At 52.1% G+C, this 13350-nt stretch overlaps 2 protein-coding genes across 3 annotated transcripts in view; one reads left to right on the forward strand and one right to left on the reverse strand.

Annotated features, from left to right (window-relative positions):
* Nucleotides 1-454: 454 nt before the first annotated feature.
* SNRPC (small nuclear ribonucleoprotein polypeptide C) lies at nt 455-5086 on the reverse strand. 2 transcript variants are annotated; one of them, XM_084220658.1, is made up of 6 exons: nt 4949-5086; nt 4672-4714; nt 4179-4287; nt 2784-2876; nt 2104-2208; nt 455-835 (listed from the first exon to the last, which is right to left on the reverse strand). In XM_084220658.1, the coding sequence occupies exons 1-6, from the start codon at nt 4954-4956 to the stop codon at nt 711-713; spliced, it is 483 nt and encodes a 160-aa protein (XP_084076784.1). In that variant the 5' UTR covers nt 4957-5086; the 3' UTR covers nt 455-710. The 2 variants fall into 2 exon arrangements, with proteins under 2 accessions (XP_084076784.1, XP_084076785.1); XM_084220659.1 differs by having other exon boundaries at nt 2784-2873; nt 4949-5083.
* Nucleotides 5087-5769: 683 nt separating this feature from the next.
* ILRUN (inflammation and lipid regulator with UBA-like and NBR1-like domains) overlaps nt 5770-13350 on the forward strand; it is a 28244-nt gene continuing 20663 nt past the window's right edge. Inside the window, exon 1 of the mRNA XM_084220504.1 lies at nt 5770-6012. Within this exon, the coding sequence (XP_084076630.1) occupies nt 5855-6012 (158 nt within the window). The 5' untranslated portion in view covers nt 5770-5854. The remainder of the gene's footprint in view (nt 6013-13350) is intronic.

A 13350-nucleotide genomic window follows, 5' to 3' on the forward strand; every position in this document is an offset into this window, starting at 1 on the left:
GCACCGCCCGCTCCGCTCCGCCCGCCCCCGGCCGGCCCCTTCCCGCACCGCCCGCCGCTGTCCGCACCGCCCCAGCCGCGCTCCGGCCGTGTGCGGGGAGGGGGCGGCCACAGTGAGCGCCCGGACATCCAGGGACCTGCTCTGCGACCTCCACTCGGAACCCACTTCAGGACCAACCCAGGAGCCCCAGGAACCCACCCCGGGATCCTTCAGGACTCCCCTCTCAGAGGCCACTCCAGGACCCTCCAGGGACCACCCTGGAACTCCCCTCCGGACCTCACTCCAGAACCAACCCGGGATCACCCCTTCAGACCACCCTGGAGCTGCCCCAGGATCCTCCAGGACCCCCTTCCCAGGGGTTCCCCCATCAGCCCTGAACTTCCCTGGCAGCCTAGCACTGCTCCTCCCCCCCATATTTTCTTCCCCAGGAGAGAGTTCAGAACAAGGCTCTGAGTCCATGTGGAAACAACATCAATGTTTATTCTCGTTTTTATCATTCAATGGGGGGGGGGGGGTGGGGGAAATAATACAATTGAAGAGACACCCAAAAAGCCAGACCTTGTACAAGTCAGTGCAGGGTGTGTCCATTTGTATGCTGAGGTTACAGCAGAATCTCTCCACACAACTGGGTACAAAGCCCCAGGGATGCAGGTCTGTGGTGTTTATCATAGGGAAGGTCCTAATATGAAAAGGCAGCTTCATCTCCATCTTTATCTGTCTGGACGGGTCATTCCTGGCCTGGTTGGCACCATCATGGGTCTGGAGGGGGGTCTCATCATGGGGGGCCCTGGCATCATTGGCATGTGTCCTCCCATGGGTGGCCTCATCCCAGGAGCTGCCAGGGGAAAGACAGGTTAGAGAACTGCTCTTGGGAGCACCACCTGCCCAGTCATGGTAGAACATGGGTTGGGATGGACCTTAAAGATTTATTTCCATTCCCCTACCAGGGGCAGGAATGCCTTCCACTATCCCAGGTTGCTCCAAGTCCTGTCCAACCCAGCCTTGGACACTTCCAGGGATCCAGGGGCAGCCACAACTTCTTTTCACAGCAACATCTGCCTCATCACCCTCAGAAGGGGGAAATTTCATACTGTACAGTGGGCAGGTTCTCTACCCTGCTCCAGGGAACTCCCATGTTCCAAGTCTCCAAGCTCTGACCTGGCAGCTGCCGAGATGGATTCGTTCCCTGAGGAGCTCAGCCAGCAGGAGAGGAGGAACCAAGCCCCTGGGCTATACACCCATTCTGACAATATTCACTCACAACTTATTTCCAGCCACTCAGGAGACACACCAGCTTAATTACTGATCTGGAAATGTGTTAATTTGGAGAAAAGTGCTGCAAAACCCTCCCATGTGCTCACAAACAAACACTGAGCACCTCTGCCAGGAAAAAGCAGGGGCTCTACTGCACAGCCCTGAAATAATGGTTTCCATCCCACTTTGCCATTTATTTTCACCAGGCTGCTGAATATCACAGATTGTGCATTTATCTTGAGCCTTTAAAAACACTTAAAGAACACTTTCAAAGGCAAGACAATCACTGCAAAGACACTTCACTACTTTCAGTGCACGTGTGTGTGTGTTCCCATAGATTTGTTCTGGGAACTGTTCCAATAAGATATCCCTTGAGAATTCTTCAAATGCCAGGAAGCTCAGGAGTGGAATGGATCAAAGACATTTTAGTTTACAGTTCTGATAAAGCCTTTTCCAGACCCATTGTTTCTCTGGAACACGTTCCCCTGAGACGCTTTAAACACTAAAAACCATTTAGTGCAAAAAATGCACCTCTTGTGCAAAACCTGAGACCTGGAGGCACCAAACTCCTAAACAATCACTGCTCAGAGTAGAGGGACAACAGCTATGACTTCCCTGAGCCATAATTCCAGCTGCACAGGATGTTGGTGATTCTCAATGAGAAGCAAAGGGGTTTAATGAGGGTTGTAAAATTGTTGTAGTCTCCCCATGCAGGGGTAACAGTGACACAGGTGTGACCAAAGCATGACCAGCCCAGCCCTGAGTGCCCAACAGATGGTGGGACAGGAAACACCCCCCAGACCCTCCCAGCCAGCCCCCCACAGCAGAGTTACCCCATCCCAGACTTACCAGGTCCAACTGGCATCATTCCTGGGGGGGGTGGGCCCATCATTGGCATCATCGGGGGCCCCCCCATGTGTGGGGCTGGCATCATGCCGGGCCGGGGGGGGCCAGCTGGACAAACAGACACAACAGTTACACACTGGCACTCTCAGCCACCAAAGAGCACTGCAGCTATTCACAGCACGTGGCAGTAACTAGTGCCTCGGTGGCTGTACATCTGCCTCCATTCCAGCCCTGATTCCAGGTGCTAGAAGTGAGCAGAGGAGGAGTATGCTGGCTACCAACTCCAGCTGTGCACAGCCAGCACAGGGAGCTGCCACTCCCAACAGCAGGGCTGGGGGCTGGGAGGGCTCTGGGCCCTTCACCAGCTCAAGGGCAAAAGGCAACCAAAGTGATTTCCATTTAGAAAAACCAACCCAAACCAACCCACTGTGCAGTTTTAACAGAGCCACCTGCATGGGAGCCCCCATGGAATGAGGTGTTGTCACTGCTTCTGGTCTCAGCATCCCAGAAATCAGGCACAGTACGGACTGAGCTGCTCTTACACAGAATTTCCTCACACCCTGGCAGCACAAGCTCAAGATGGCCTGGCCTCAAGCTAAAAGGCCTTTTCTTTCCAAGCTGAGGATATAAACAACACAGCTCCAGAGGGCCCCAACCTCTGTCCCAAAGTGCCCCAAACTTACGGATGCTGGGAGGAGGTGGAATCATGGCTCCAGCCGGAGGTGGTGCCGAGAACGGCGTCGGTGGAATTTTCCCTTGCTGGAATGCAGCCGCTACATTGGGGGGGAAAAGAAAAAAAAAAAAAAGGAAAGAAAGAATCCCAGGGAAAAAAAAACACCAGTTACTAGGCCGAGGAAGGGCCGGGTCACTCGTCCGTGTCATGCCCCGCGGTCACGTCATGCTGCGTGCGCTGCTGGCCCCACGCCGGACACATCCCTGGCACCTGGGGAGCACCTGAGACTCCTGGAGACAATTATGGTTACAGCTGGGACTAGAGAGCTCCTGCGTGGAAGTCACACCCCTGGGCAGGGCAGGGCAGGGCAGGAGGGAGGGGGGGCAGGAAAGGAAAAATCAAAAATCAATCACGTGGCGGGATCCGCATCGTTCCACCGGGACCATGCTGTGCTGGAATGGCAACGGGGCCAGGAGCAGGAAATGGGGGGCAAGGAAGGAGAGGAATCCCACTGGTATGGACTGGAAGGAAGGCAAAAGATGGGGAAGTTGGAAGCATCACAAGGAAAATAGATAAAGGGAAATAGAGTGAGGATGAGTTCGGGGAAATCCAGACTGGATGTTTTAGGAAAAGGTCTTCACCCAGAGGTGGTTGGGCACTGAACACTCCCCAGGGGAGTGAGCACAGCTCTGAGTCTGTCAGAGCTCAGGGAGCAGCTGGAGGATGCTGCTGGTCACATGGTTAGGTCTCAGGGAGTCCTGCATGGAGCTGGGAGTGGGATCAGTGATCCTGAGGGGTCCTGTCCAGCCTGAGCTATCCCCCGAGCCAAGGAGTGCTGCCACAAAGCTAATCTGGTGTTTGCATTTCCTGCATACAGGAAAGAGAAAAAGGACCTCTTGAAGTGACAGAGGAATCAATGCTACACTTCAGTTAAGCCTTTAAGTGCCAGAAAACTACATCCCTTGGCAACTGAGGGCAGGCAACCCCAGCACGGAAAAATGCAACGATCCACACATTTTTATGTCCATTTTCCTATCTTTTGGAATTCTTACCCATGCTCTTAGCAAAAACTGCCACTGCCAAGCAGCACAGGTTTGTTATGAGGCCCTGCAGGATATCACTGAGAGCAGTGGCACTGACAGCCCTCATGAACAGTGACATGGAGCCACTGCCACCAGCCCTGGGAGGGAACTTCAACTGTTGTGTGGTAGGCAGAGCTCTCCCAGGACAGCTCAAAACCTGAGGAACCCAAGATCCACACTCCAAGATTTTACTCGCGACTCACTGAGCAAAGACTCCCCAGGGAAGTGAGGAAAAGTCAAGGTGGAAGCAGGGAACAGCAGCTGGAGGAAAGGCAGGGGAAGGAAGGGGGAGGCAGCCGGGGTCACAGAAAGATTGGCCTTACTTGTTTTGTCAATCAGGCTCTGGGCTTGCTCCTCCATCCATTTCTGGTAGTAGTCCTTGACGTTCTCCTTGTGCTTCCTGCCACTGCAGTGGGTTTTTCTCACGGAGGGCTGGGAAAGGCCACAGAAACCCCTAAGCTTACTGGCATTCCTCGTTATTTTAAACACGCATAAATCAGCAGCATAAAGCAGGTTTGTTTCTGTGCCCAGGAAGAGGAGGGGTGATGTACAAAGCTTTTATATAATTTTTTATCAGCACATAAGTGTTGACTCTCTAAAGGCTGCTCTGAGGCTCCCCCAGCTGCCTTCCCTGACCCTGCCACTGCCCCGCTGGAGAACACCAGGGGCATGGCACGTTCTCCCTCTTTTTTGCATGGAAGGGGAGAACACGAAGGAACACCGCTGTACCCCTCCGGACCCGCTTTGAGCCGAGCTAAGTTTTATTTAAATGCTCTTGACGCACGAAAGAATTGAAGCAGATGATTTGGTACTCACCGAGTCATGGGTGAGGTATGTGTCACAGTAATCACAGTAAAACCTGTCGGGAAAAAGCGTTATTATTATTAAAAGCCTTATTATGTTATTGACAGCCCGCTGTGAGCGTTAACGGAGCCTCGGGAACGACTCCGCAGGGCGCCAGGGCTCAGCCCGCCCGGTCATCCGCGCCCCTGGGCTCGCGGGGAGCACCAGGACCCTCGAGAAGCAGCGACCCCCGCCCGAGGAGCCCCGCCCGGGCCCGCCGGGGAGCCCCGGCCCGGCCTCCCGCACTCACTTGGGCATGGTGCTCCCGCCGCCGCCAGCCGGAAGTGGCGCACACGCGCAGTGACGCGCTCACACAGCGCCGCCGTCCGCCGCTTGACCCCCGCCGGCTGCCGTAGGACCCGGAAGTGACAGTAATGGGCTCCGCCGTGTCGTTCTTCCCGCCCGGCAGGTGGAGCCATTCCGCGCCCGCCCGTCCGTCCGTCCCTCGTCACGCCGCCATCACCCGCCCACAGCCCCGGCAGCGCCCCCCGGCGGGCAGGGTTAATTGGGGCCCCCTGCGCTGCCAAAGCGCGTTCTCCTCGTTCTCTGTGTTCTCCTCTCGGAACACGCCCGGTGGTTCTGATCGCCCGCCGCGCACGGAGCAGGCTCGCGCCGTCGAAAACTGCAGGGAAAACATCATTTTTAGGCGGAAAAAAACACCGAAGGTGGTCCCGTCGAGCCTTGCGCCTCTCATTTGCATGGCGCCCTGTGACGTCACTGAAGCTAATTTGCATACACAAACACGCGCACTTCCCGCCATATATGGATGGCAGAGCGCGAATGTGGGCGGAGACGGGGGATCGCCCCGCCCCGCCGTGACGCAGCGGATCCCGCGCGGAGCCCCCGAGTCACGCGCCGCGCTCATTTGCATGCTTGGCCCCGCCCCCTCGCCCTTGCCGCCCTCCCTCCCTCCCCCCGCGGGCACGCGGCCCCGCCCCGCACCGCGCGTGGGGTGACGCCGGCTGGAGGGTGACGTCGCGTGCCGCGCGCCGCGGGGCGGGGCGGCGCAGGCGCAGTGCTGGCGGCGGCGGCGGCGCGCGCACCCACTTTCTCCCCCCCCTCCGCCCGCCCGCCCGCCCGCCCCCGCGCGCCCCCCCCGCGCGCGCGGCGCTGAGGCGGCCCCGGCCCGGCCGCGGAGCCCCCGGGACCCCCGGCCATGGAGGGCATGGACGTGGACCTGGACGCGGAGCTCATGCAGAAGTTCAGCTGCCTCGGCACCACCGACAAGGACGTGCTGATCGGCGAGTTCCAGCGCCTGCTCGGCTTCCAGCTCAGCCCCGCCGGCTGCGCCTTCTTCCTCGACATGACCAACTGGTGCGGGCCCGGGGCCGGGGGGGGGCGGGCGGGGCGGCCTGAGGGGGCTCGCGGGGCCGAGGGGCCGCGGCCCCGGTCCCCCCCCCCCCCGGCCCGGTCGCCCCAAGGCTTCGGGCCCCGGCGGGGCGGGGGACAAACGGGCGGTGTTTGTGCTGGGCCCTCTGTCCCCTGCCCGGGCCGGGCGGGTGGCGCGGGGCCGGAGGCGGCTCCCATGGCGGTGGGGGAGCGGGACGGGGCCGGGGCGGACGGGGCTGACTCTCGGCCCCAGCCCGGGGTGCGGGTTCGCCGGTGCGAGGGCCGCGGAGCTGTTGGGGTGGCGAACAGATACACGGGGCGTGTGAGGCTGCGTTCGGGGACGGGCTGTGGCGCCCCGACTTTGAGGCAGCTTCAGAAGGAGGGAAATTGTGGCAGAAAGGCGCTGTAGGACCCTGGAAGCGGCCGCGGTGCACGTGTGAGAGTTACCGGGGTGTTTGGGGAAAACTCAGCGTCTGCTTGTGGACTGAGGGTCTCTCTAAATCTTCTGACTCTCGGGTGTGTGTTTGTCTTGATAAAGGCTCTGTGTCACTGCCCAAGGAAAAAGCAGGCACGGGTTATCAGCGAGGCTGTAGTTCGAGAAAAACAGGGGAGATATTTAGTACAAGGGTGAAAAACAGCAGCTAGGAGTGTTCTGGTGCAGTGAGCCCAGGAACTGTGAAAAGGATGTTGTGGAGCGGCTGCTCTGTGAGTCGGGGGATTTGGCTCGTTTTGAGCCCTTGCACCTCTCAGCCCATTTCCAAAGTGTGTTGACCTAAAAGCTCTGCAGGGTGGGGGCTGTAGGAGAGCAAGCGAGTGCTGTGTGTTTCAAACACTGTGAACAGAGAGATCACTTAGCTAAGCTGTGCTTAGAGGTAGAGCATCAAACCCAGAAACCTCGGCTTTGAAAACTGAAATCCAAGAGGAGGTCAGGATATCAACAGTTGGGGGAAAACTTGTGTGGAATTGTTGAGTCTATAAACAGTAGTGAGACAACTTCATCAGCTTTTTGGTTTTGGTTTTTCCTTCCTCCTGCAGCTCTATATCGAATTTTAGTGGCAAATAAGCATCTGCAGAAGGAGTAGGGGAATAGCAAGTAATTAATTGGGCTTTGTAAGCTGACAAAATGTTTAAGGAGGTCTCGAGGAGTTCAGGAGTTTGCTTGGAAGAAACGATTGGCTCCCAGCAGAAGATGCTTTCCCACCTCATCCATGTGTTGGTGATATGACTAAAACTGACACTGCACTGGGAGTTCTGTGAGGCTCCTGGGGAGAGCAGGGAACAGAGTTCCCTGAAAGTTACTCCTGAAGATGCTCTGTGTAGCCAGAGTGTTCCTGGTTTGTGCCAAAGCAGCTCTTTTTCATTCAGGAATATGGAATTCTTGTTTGAAATAACAGTGTTTCAAATCCAGCTTCAGAACTGACTGAAGTGGTTGAAATAGCCTTAATTTCCCAACTTCAGTAGTTTGGTTCTGAAAACATGGGTTTTCACATTTTTTTAATCAAGTTTGGTAGGTCTTGTGGCTGGATGGGCATGTGCCTGTTGGGGTGGTGAGATGTGTGTGCAAACAAACACGGGCTGGGGCTGCTCTGAGGGGGCTCAGAGCCCATGTGAGGGCCTGTTCTCAGCCTGGCAGGGGCTGCTCCTTCTCCCCCAGCTTGGTGCTGTTCCTCGTGTTGCTGTGTCCTGTGCTTGTCCCACTGCCCAGCTCCCACCCCATCCTGGGTGGCCACGGGGTCGTTGGCCCTGCTGGGCTGACCCTGCACTATCCCTGCTGTCCCTCAGCAGGGACAATCGGGACACGTGTTCCTGTTCTGGAAGCGCCTTTCCCGTGTCATTGAGGGGCCCTGTGCAATCCACACTGCCCAGGTGATTCAGGTGCCCTACCAGGTTTGCCTTGTGTGGCCTGGGATTAGGGTCAGAACCTTCTGGCACCAGCACCTGCAAATAATTTGTCTTGATGAGACTATCAGATCGCTTTTCCTAGTGTTAAAGGCATGGCACATTCTTTCAGGGATGATCCCTTCCTTCTGCATCAGGGTTGATGTTCACCTGCAGGAAATGGTGAGGGAGCTCATGGTGGGGTGACACAAATGCACGTGTTGGGTGTTCCAGGTTGTCTCTGGCAATGCCCCATGTGTGAGTTAATTATCAAAGACATAAATAGTTTCACTAGAATTTGTTCCCAGGTGTGAAAGCTGCTCTTTGGCAATAACTGTCATCTCCAGACCCACACTTCCTTCCCCACTTTGTGTCTTTCATGTACTGTAGGGAACACTCAGAGCTTAATGTGCTTTGAAAGCCCATTTCCAACAGCATCATTAGTAATTGTGGTCAGAGGACTTACAGTGAATTAGTAGTACTGCTGGAATAAAGGAATTATTTTTAAACAGCTTGTTTGGCCAATCTAGGGGGGGAAATTAGTGGCTGACTGGGGAGGAATACCTGTAAGTAGCCTCTAAAAGTCTGTGTCCACTTCTCCAGTTCCCAGGAATGCTCAGTGCCCCTTCAGACCTCTGCCAGGCTTGGGCAGTGCTAAGGAACTGCCAGCTGGCTTTATTAAGTGCTGCAAAAATGCTTTGGGTTGAACATATTCATCCAAAGTTTCAGAGGCTGTTCCTTGATCTGCAGGAAATACAGGTTAAACCCTTTGTATTTCCCTGGTATTTATTAAACACTTTGCTGGAGTTATGTCTGTTTTCTGTGCTGACTTCTTGCCTTCTTGCTGCATGAATTTGATTCTTGAGATCCTGGCTGTACATTCCCCAGCAGCAGCACACACCATCCTGCTTTACTATTTAGGTATTTATTTTCCATTCAGAGAGGCTGCAGAGGGAGAGGCTGAGCTTTCACTTTCGGCCTAAAACCAAAAGTGAACTTCTTTGTTCAAAAAGCAGAACCAAAAATGAACTGTTTTGACGCTGAAAACGTTTCTTCCTTGGGAGGAAACTCTGGGCAGTGGACTGGGGAGGGCATTTTGCTACTGTTGCATCCAGGATCAAATCCTCCTCGGTTACCTTGGCTCTGCTCCTTCCCCTGCAGATGTGGGGCCCCACCACAGATGGGACGGAGGGGGCTCACAGGAGGGTTTTTGTGGTGCAGTGAAGTCCCACGTGTTGCCTACAGCTCCACAGTGATCTGTGAAATGGGCAGGAGTGGGTCTGAACCCCTTTGGCCTTGGCTGGCCTTCACAGTGAGCTCCTGGAGCTCCATAAAAGTCATTGGATTCCTTTAAAGCTGGTGTGGAAATTGTATTGGGACAAGAAAAAAAGAATGATTTTCTTTTAATTGGAGTGTGTGCCGGTTTTGTGGGTGAGAGGCTTGGAGCTGCTTTAATTCCATGAGAAAGTGAATTAGTTTGAAGTAGCTAATGGTGGTGGATTTAAAATCCATATTTTAGTGTAGCTGGCTCAGAGATTCCCAGTTTGGAAGAACTAATGTATATTTCAATAATTTACATGTAATATTTCTTTACATTCTCATTTTAGCTCTTGTTTAGGAAGCTGAATTTTTATCAGAGCAGTAGGTGTGATATTTAATTGAAGTATGTCAGGTAACGATGGTTTCCATTGTGTGTGGGGGGAAAAAAAGCATTATTGTAACAAAGCTTTTTGGATCCAGCTTTAGGTGAAAAGGTCATTATTTGTAAAGTCAGATCTCTTCTAGAGATCCTCATGTTTTTTTCATCTCTTTAGGAGAATCTGTAGCTGTGTCATGGTTTAACTAGTACTCCCTAGGATATGTTTTGCATGAATATAAGTTTATCTCTGAAAATACTGCAGAAATCTGCACCTTGTTCTCTCTCACGTCAGGTGTGAGGCAGTTCTGTGCTACAGTTGTCTTATAGATTCACATTTCCATCCCTGTGGGTGGGCTGTTCAAATTCTTTATATCCAGTGAAACATTTGTATTACCCAGAAGTGGATGTACTTAATTGGGAGTCTAAAGACATGGTTTAACTAATAGGGGTTTAATTGCTTTTCCCATGACTTGCATGAAGTGTAGGTGCTACTCAGAGAAATACTTGATGTATATTTGTGTGAGAAGTCGGGACACTCCAAATTTAACAGAACAGACTGGGTCAAGGGGATTCACTCACCTGGGATGTGTTTCCCACAGCAGCTCACACCAGCATTGCTCCTGATTTTTAACCTCAGGTGTCTGCAGATACCTGCAGCATGCAGGTGTCCTCTGAGAACAGATGTTTGGTCTGATCTTCAAACTGAATCCATGTTCTGACAAATGTGAGGAAAACTTCCCCACTGCTCAGCACAGACCTCGAGCTCAGTTTTGACACCCCTTCCCTTTGGTGGGGAATCCTCTTGTCAAGGAGGAGACAGGATACTGAGACCTGATCCTGCAAATAAATCATCCTTCCCTGGGCATGCCTGTGGGTTGTCGTTCCTCACCCAGCATCCATGGGGCAGTGACAGCAGTGGGTGGGAGTTCCCGTCATCGTTATCAGGTGACAGAGACCAGAGTCCCGTGTTCTTTCTGTGACTCAGTACACGTTTGTCGAGCAATCTGTGTCTCGGTGTGACTCTGGTTGGGTTAATATTTGTTTATGGTGACCAGCTGGGCCAAGTCTGGTGAGAAGGGTTGCCTCAAAACACTGATGGGGTGTTGATAAGCTTTCGTAGGGAAGAAGGAAGCTGAGGCTTTGGACTTGATGTCCATCTTACTGTAACCCAGTTGGTGACACGCTGTCCTCACAGGCAGAAGTGGCACCCCAGAAGCAGATCTGGTGGTTGCTGATGTGCTGTTGCCGGGATGTCAGGACAGTCTGGGGAGCTCTCTAGATTGCAGTGGGTGCAGGGTCATTTACACCCTTGGGTTGGGGAGGGAAAAGAGGTTTTAAACTGTTTGGTCTGTTGTGGCTCACTTGAAACACTGTGGGTGTCTCTTGGTGCCTGTGAACCATCCCAGACTGCTGCCTCTCTGTGTCCACAGCTGTCTCCTAATGCTACTAAAAATAGCAACATTACAGAATTAAACAATTTAAAAATATTTTCTTAGAAGCTTTTATCTAGTGCATAAAAAAAACCCAAACCCACACCTCTTCTCCAGAGCAACTCAAGTGTTTGACCTGATTATTTTGAATGAAATCTAGACTCTAAAGAAATTGTATATATTGAAATATAGACTCTAAAGAAATTGTATTTATAACTGTGGAACATACTATAATTGTTATCTAAGGTACAAAGCATTGAAAAATTTGGTGCCTGTGGCATCAAAGCATAAGCAGGTAACTGTAGCAGAATTGGGAATTGGGTACAGTATAATTTTGGTCCAGCTGGACTCTGCCTTACATGCCCCAACTTGTTCTCAGACAGTTTCTGTAGCTTAATCCCCTTTCATTTTCATCAGACTTTTATAGATTGGTAACATAGTTTGTACTGAGGAATTGGCAGTTACAGAATCTCCTGTGTACTGGCAGCTCTCAATGACTTTCCAGTGGGAAGAGCTGTTGCCTGTTTTCAGTGGCAGCTCCTGCTGGGACATTCTCAGGATATTTTACCCCCCTCTTAAAGCTGCTGGGACCAACTGCTTTGGGAGGGCTCAGCTGCTGGGGATGGTTCTGGGAACTCCTGCTTGTAGCAATATTATTGTGGTGCTGCTGTTGGGCAAGGGATTGTGCTCAGGTGCTTTGCTGTGCTCAGGTGATGTGCTCAGCCCTGTGCAGGTATCTCAAGAAGGTTTCAGCAGCTGCTGTTGGTGTTTCTGTGCACATTAAAGCTGCCCAGGAAAAGTGAGTTCCTTTGTTGGTTTGGTGTTCTGAGGACACTGTGCCTCTCCTGTGGGCTCTCAGTTTCTCTCCTCATGCTGCCCCTGCAGACACAGGATTGCTTCTGTCACCACAGGTTTCTGTCTTCTTCGTAGAACACCCCACTTGTGGAACTGTTGCTTTCAACTAAAACAATGAAATGTTTTTCTGTGTCCTCATGTGAAAAAATACATAAGCTTTAAATTAGTCAGATCTTCCCCCTCCCTTTCAGCTGTGTAAATCAGCTTAAAACTTTCAGCTTCCCTCAGTGATTCTTTTCCATCATCAAACATTTTATAATGTAGTTTCCCGACTTCATGCATAGAATTTAGTGTAACTTTAGTATAAGAGGGGGTCAAGAACGAAGAAAACTGACACAGTAATTCTGCTTTCTGAAATTCTGTCTGCTGAAAGATAGTCACTGATTAAAATTCCAGCCCTTCAAAACACCTTGAGACTTTGCACTTAATTGCCATGTGTCATCCCTATTGAAGGTTTGAATTGAAAGCTCCAGGTAGAAGTGCTTCCCTGCAGCCTGATGTGCATGCCTCTTCCCCCACCCCCTTCAGCCTTCTCCAAGGCTTGGAGTGAGGCATCTCCTGCTTCAGGAGTGATAGAAGCTGTTGGAGTTGTCCCAGCCTGGATTATCAGCAATCCAGGTCCCCAAGAGCTGGGATTAGGAACATCCAACTAAGATTGTGGAAATGAAGAGACAAAAGGGGTTGCCTCACTAGGATGTCTCCCATATGCATTTTTAGTCTCTCCCTCCTGTATCATGTAGAGAAGTTCCATTATTTGGGAGTGAGAAACTGTCCATCTGCTGCACTGTTTATTTTTGTTTTTTAACAATAGACACCTTATGGGGTGCTGTGGTGCCTGGTTACAGATTGCATTTGGAGAGCGAGAGGAGCTCTGTGAAGGTGGAGACTTGAGTTACAGAAGGAGAATGAGGTGTCCTACATCACGTGTTCTGGGCTGGAGATTTTATTGTGCTGTTTAGCACTGCCCAGCGTCTACATTGCATATTTCCAGGAGATGTCACCTGAGTTGCTTGGCTTATGACAAAGCACTGCACCCTGTGAGTGCTGAGGGCACCTGCCTGATTCCTCTTACCCTCCATTGGCACCTTCCTTCCAATGACCAAGTCCATTTGTTACATAAGAAATATTGCTGGCTGTCTCTGCATGGCCTGGGGGCTGCCTCCCTTCTGAAATTCCAAATGGAAGGTGCCATTGCAGGGGGCATTCTGTCCGTTGTGTTCTCCAGCAGCTCAGGAGAAGCAGAGCTCTGCAGTGCTCCCCAGGAGCAGGCCATGGTGGGTGCTGTGCTGTGGGCATGGGCAAGAGTCAGAGAGAGAGAAATTTGCAGGTTGGATTTTGAGCCTAAACTGTGATTTGATTTGAATTTTTACTCCCCAAAAATCTGTTATTTTAAAAAATTACATCTTTGTCTTTGGCTCTCTTATCAAGTAATTTGACAAAAGATGAAAGCTTAGAGCTTCCTGTAATATTTATAGTTCAAATTCTAAGGTCCCTTGTCTTGTATGATTGGAGCACCTGCTT

This window comes from Fringilla coelebs, assembly GCF_963513975.1.
Source record: "Fringilla coelebs genome assembly, chromosome: 23".
NCBI classification, from domain to species: domain Eukaryota; kingdom Metazoa; phylum Chordata; class Aves; order Passeriformes; family Fringillidae; genus Fringilla; species Fringilla coelebs.

Excerpts from the sequence above, each read along its gene's own strand:
- SNRPC (XM_084220658.1), bottom strand. Across the intron at positions 2,877-4,178 it reads GAGCCTGATTGACAAAACAA|TAGCGGCTGCATTCCAGCAA; the intron begins GTAAGGCCAATC and ends TCCCCCCCAATG. Across the intron at positions 836-2,103 it reads AATGATGCCAGTTGGACCTG|CTCCTGGGATGAGGCCACCC; the intron begins GTAAGTCTGGGA and ends TTCCCCTGGCAG.